Source organism: Amphibalanus amphitrite, unplaced genomic scaffold (assembly GCF_019059575.1).
Source record: "Amphibalanus amphitrite isolate SeventyFive unplaced genomic scaffold, NRLGWU_Aamphi_draft 000552F_arrow, whole genome shotgun sequence".
Classification (NCBI taxonomy): Eukaryota; Metazoa; Arthropoda; class Thecostraca; order Balanomorpha; family Balanidae; genus Amphibalanus; species Amphibalanus amphitrite.
The window spans coordinates 245,001-250,732 of NW_024882046.1; the positions used below are offsets into that span (position 1 = coordinate 245,001).

The 5,732-nt window shown below is 52.5% G+C and overlaps 1 protein-coding gene across 2 annotated transcripts; it reads right to left on the reverse strand.

Annotated features, from left to right (window-relative positions):
- Positions 1 to 523: 523 nt before the first annotated feature.
- On the reverse strand, positions 524 to 4,114 carry LOC122393758 (procathepsin L-like). Of its 2 annotated transcripts, XM_043390092.1 has the most exons (3): positions 3,716 to 4,090; positions 766 to 1,589; positions 524 to 715 (listed from the first exon to the last, which is right to left on the reverse strand). In XM_043390092.1, exons 1-2 carry the CDS (start codon positions 3,959 to 3,961, stop codon positions 798 to 800), a joined length of 1,038 nt encoding a protein of 345 aa, XP_043246027.1. In that variant the 5' UTR covers positions 3,962 to 4,090; the 3' UTR covers positions 524 to 715; positions 766 to 797. The 2 variants fall into 2 exon arrangements, with proteins under 2 accessions (XP_043246027.1, XP_043246026.1); XM_043390091.1 differs by having other exon boundaries at positions 524 to 1,589; positions 3,716 to 4,114.
- Positions 4,115 to 5,732: the final 1,618 nt, after the last annotated feature.

The window sequence follows — 5,732 nt, forward strand, 5'->3', positions numbered from 1 at the left end:
TCACGTACCAAAGTTGAGCGCAATCGGTCTAGCCGTTCGAGATCTGGAATCGACCCCTGCACGTGTGCACGTGCAGCAGCACCCCAACTGTGGCACATGCAAATGCATTGCCTAGTGGGTGCCTACCGGAACATGCCAAGTTTCAGCACAATCGGCCCAGTAGAGATATTACAATTGTTACAAAACTGACACCTCTTCGTTTTCATGCATCGGGAATAGTCCAGTACTTGGTAGAAGGAATGAAGCTACCCTACAAAAATTACCGCATGTAAATCGGTCAAGTGGTTGCTGAGCTATACGTGTAAGCGTCGCAAAAGCGTCCGCACGGCCGGCCCGCTCATACTCCGAAATTTCAGTTATTCTATATACGACTCCGACTACGAAGACTCCGCTCGCTCCGTAAAAAGCAATGCGTCTAAAATTTCGATTTTTGAGCAAAACTAACCGCAGTCAAAAGTATCGTCCTTTTGACACATTCGTTTTTCACCATCACTCATAAAAAAAGATACCTACGGACTACAAATCTGGGTTACGACTCTGTTTATTATTCGAAATAAAGAAATGCAATTATTGACATTGCATGAGCATTGGACGTGACAATGAATTGTAACAAGTGAATTACCGCACGTTAAGTCAAAACATGACCAGGTGCTCTAACAGACTTATCTCCCAGCTACATTCAAACGGCACTACATGCGCAGCGTTCACGAGGTACCTACATACGCGCGGCCGGAGGCGCCCGTGCCGTGCCGGTCTCAGACGCACGCGCGGCCGGAGGCGCCCGTGCCGTGCCGGTCTCAGACCAGCGGAAAGATGGCGTTGTTGGCCACGCCGCAGGCGTTGTGGTTGCGCGCGATGCGCACGTAGCCGTGCTCTCCCCACCGGTCGGACCAGCTGTTCTTGACGAGCCAGAAGTCGCGGCCGTGCTCGTCGGTGCCGTAGCCGACGGCCAGCACGGCGTGGTTGAGGCGCGCCGCGGAGCACGCCGGGTCGTCGTACACGCCCCCGCCGTAGAACTGGAACGTCGGCCGGCTGGCGTCGACGGCGACGGAGACGGGTCCGTACACGGCCACCGCCTCCTTCAGCGCCTGCTCGTCGCCGCTCGGCAGCGCCACCGAGCCGACGTCCGTGGCGCCCACCGCGCCGGCGGCGGCGCTGAACCGGCACGCGTTGTCGTCGTCCGCCTCGTACGGGTAGGCGGCCTCCGTGTCCACGCCGCCCTGCGCGTGCACGTAGGCGAAGGCGGCGCGCATACGGCCGCCCTGGCAGCCGTAGGCGCCGTACGGGCCGGCGCAGTCGATCAGGTTCTGCTCGCTCAGGTTCACCAGCCGACCCGTCTTGCGGAAGTGCTGTCCCTCGAGCGCGCCGTTGGCGGAGAAGGCCCAGCACGAGCCGCAGCGGCCCTGGTCCTGGACGGCTGAGACGGCGCCGACTGTGCGCCAGTCGACGGCGGCCGGCAGCTCGATCTCGGCGGGCAGTCGGAGGAAGGTGGCCGCCGTGCCGGCCGTCTCCGGCGCCGGGCGGCGGCCATCGAACCCGAGCCGCTGCGCCGCGAACTCAGAGGGCAGCAGGTCGGCAAACTGGTTCAGCTGGGGGCAGCGAGGGGTGCCGGGTCAGCACGCAGGGCCAGCGGGTCAGCACAGCACACATGGACGGGGGGTCAGTGTACGAGGACGATGGCGGAGTCGGGTCAGCACACAGGGACAGCGGATTTTATTTTATCAACTAACACCAATTTTCCTTTGTCTACTTTTGGTGACCAATGAGAAAGGCACCTACTTTCCTTATCATCGTTGAAGAGCTTTCCAACATCACTTACTGCTTATCGTTATCGAACCCCGGAGCTTAGCTTTGTTTGTTTATCTGCCTGCCAATACCCGGGTGAGACTAAATGCTTACTTCGAAATCTAAGCTGCGTTGCGGCATTGGCGGTTATGTGCGGCGTGTATGCCGCATGATTAGTAAGTGGCGACCACTAAATTAAAAGCTCGATAGCTTTAACCTGTTTTCAATGGATAACACTGCATACGAAAAATGTCCATCACTCTCGTCATAGGATATTTAGATTTAAATAACTAACTTATCTATATCATTGTTTTGAACCAAATTAATACTTTCAACTTGACCCTCGCCCGTATTGGTGTTTTTCCAGCCACGAACGCATAAGGTTTCGCCGTTTGCCGTTTCGCTCCTGATCAAGCTAGAGCTTCGCGGAAAAAAAACGAGCGTGTTGCCAGTGACGAGAGGAAGCCGATGATATCCAATTTTAAGGTCCTAGGTCATCGGTTGACCTTCCAGGTCAGGTCAATGACCCAAAAGGCGGGAAAGTTGGGACCTGTTAGAACGTCGTAGTGTGGCTGCTATGGGGTTTTTCGGGGTGCTGATCACGAATATCATGCTAGTTTTGATCACAGATGATGTCTTCATTCATTTAGGCCAGGTCGGGTTAGGTCAGGTCAGGTCAACCAGTAGAGGTCCTGCCGGGTATTTGTAGTACCTAGGTGTCAACCGCCTCTGACAGCCTCGTAACATGTTACGAAGGCACCAAAACTACTTTGTAAACGTTCATGTGGTTGCTTAATTCGAATTCAGCTCGAAAAACTGGCCTAGAAACATGTCAAACTCGAAAAAGTGAACCGAGGTCACCAAAGGTCAATGACCTGACCTTCAGGTGACCTTGACACCCACCCTAATGCATGGGGGCAACATCATATCACATGTTTGAACGCTTGAAACCACGAAAAGACTGCAAACGCGCTGCTAATGCGAGCCGACATACGCTGAATCGCGGATCCGGCCAAACATGGTCTCGAAAAGTAGGTCACATGTCAAAGGTTATTTGCGTCAGGGTCATGAAATTTTCAGGGTAGGTGTAAAATTGATCAACGCGAGGGTACTAAAAGTTACGTCGTGATCGGCCGCTTTTTACGCGAGTTATTCGCGAAAAACCGAAGGGAGTCCGTTCGACCCCCCCCCCCCTAAAGGGCGAGGGTTAACTCACAGTCCGAACTCCGGACAAGTTCGGTCTTGTTTGTGAATTTGTCGGAGCATCACCTAAATCTAGTGGAGAGATGATGGAGGGAAACTAGGCTTTTAAGGAGGAAAGGGAGTCGGTGACGGTCAGGGGCACTACAAGCAGAGCAGTCATAAGCTGGTGACAGGGCTGACATACCATGTTTTGATAGCATGACTGAAACAGACTTTTTGGGTAGCCAGGAAATCGCATGTGAGAGCCTATTGAAATTCTTACATCGGCATTTATATGCACCAGTCGTATACAGGTGCGGGATTTGGCATACGATTTCCAGACAATCGAAAGACTGTTTGGAGCCAACGAAGGAAGGAATGAGTGAGTACTAAGTTGAAAGCATTAATTTGGTTCAAAATGATGATGCAGATAACTTAGTTATTTAAATCTAAATATCTTATGATGAGAGCGATTGGCATTTTTGGTATGCAGTGTTATTCTTTGAAAACAGGTTGGAGCGTTTAAGTTTTTAATTTAGTGGTCGCCGCTTACTAATCATGCGGCATACACGCCGCACATAACCGCCAATGCCGCAACACAGCTTAGATTTCGAAGTAAGCATTTAGTCTCACCCCCAATACCCCCGAATTTTCCTATAATTCAACAGACAAGCAGAAGGCAGCCTGTGCCGTCCAGCAATCGCATCGTCCTGCCCTCGGGCGCGCTAGCCGATGCGGTACGACTGACCTCCAGGCTGAAGCCGTGCTCGCCGCGTTGGAAGGCCTCGTTGTGGGAGTTCACCAGACGCTTGTTGGCCTGGAAGATGTAGAAGCGGAGGTCCTCCTCCTCCTCGTTCTCGTACTTCTTGTCGTGGGCCTGCTTGAAGTCGTGCCACTCGCTGAACATATCCTGGCTGCCCAGGTCGTTATCCAACGTAAATAGGCTAACGGCACTCGCCAACGGAACAAGCGACATTAGAAATTGCCAATGCATTTTGAGCTCTGATGGACCTTTTACTCTAAGATAAGGCACAAACAGTTGATATCCAGGACCGGTGCGGCCCCCAGGTCGTCCGAGTACACAGTGAACGCCGGCGCCTCCACCGGTACGCTCGCAGACGCTGATCCAATCCAGCTGTCCTCCAGCAAGGTCAGGTCAGGCGGCGGTCTCCCATTGGCTGACCGAAGCGGGGGATCGATTTACGCATGCGCGGCGACCCCACCGGACCAGGGTCAGCCCGGGAGGTAGACTGTGCCGCGGGACTCGCCGTCTGTCCCACCCCGCGCGGCGGGTGAGCTGCCTCCCCCCCATCCCCACCACGATCGGGGAAGATGGCCCCCGACAAATATCTGCAGGCTCCTCGGCTGAGAGGTGCAAGGACTGTGCGACTTCCACCATACCCTGCTAGTGATCATTGTGGTATGTGGTCGACGTAATCATAAGTGGAGACCATCTATACCTACTGGCTCTTTCCGTGGGAATTAACCCTATTCCTGGCGGGGGGGGGGGGCCTCAGGAGCCCCCCCCCTGAGGTTTTTTGGTTATTTCTCCCAAACGCGTTGAGCTAGGAAGCTCAAATTTTCTGACTTTTCCTAAAAGTCTTCTACGCAACATGTCTGAAAATTTTGAGTTGATCTGACCTCAGGTCAGGTCACCAGAGGCGGTTTGGTGACCCTACCTCAGAAAAGTTTGCAATCACGCCAGAGCTAGAGTTTTTGACCGATCAATTTCTTCTCTTCAGGCTTTAGTTAGGGTACCAGTATGTGCAATTTGTATATCTCTGAATTTTGATATCGGTGACCTAAGGTCAGGTCAGTTTCGCGACCTCCCCATTATAAGTCAATGGGGGAAAAATCAACTCCCTGTTTTTACCACTAAAACGGGTCGGAATGGCCCCATATACCATACATGACTTCATATACGATCAACCTTCACTACCTTGAGGTCTGTTTTGCTGTTGGGCAGCTGTGAGGTCATGTGACGTCATCAAAGGTCACCAAAGGTTTTTGGCCAATAACTCCGTACAGGAACAAGATACAGACGCGTGGATGGTCTCATTGTGTTCAGCTCGTCAAGACGCATCGAATGATATACATGATGACCTCGAGATCACGTCACCTGAGGTCAACCTTTGACCTTGACCTTTCGAGGTCAACATATATATCATTCGATGCGGATGGACGAGAGGATCACGATGATGCCCTTAGTTTGTTCCTATCTTGACTAATTCGAAAGTTATTCGAGAAAAACTCTCTCCATATCTAGCGCCGCCATTTTGACTTTTTCGACCCCTGTGACGTCATCTTTGACCTGACCTGAAAATGACCTTAGTAAAAATTGTAGACCTTGTCCATGCGTATCCGATGCCGTTTACCGCTTGTCGCTATCTTGCTTCGTTCTCGAGATCTCAGGGGGGGGGGTCCGAATCGGCCCCCCCGCCAGTTTCTTGTCCCGGCGGAGCCCGCCAGGAATAGGGTTAAGGCCCTCGTCAAATAACGCACCAGCAGGTGACTGCATAAAGCTTGGTGTAACATTTCATATCAGGGTGTATTTTACGCAAAAAAAAACTCGCTTTGGTTATTTTGGACCTTATTTAGGTACCTACAGCATTCTGCTGCTTGAATCATACTTTTCCCGCGCCGGGCCGGGGGTGTTCGGAGTTCGGACACCCCCTGTGGTTTTCGCAGGTATTGACACACGTGTTCATGCATCTGCTCGCGCAAGCTTGAAAATTTCAGATCCAAGTCGCTTAACCCTCGCCTGC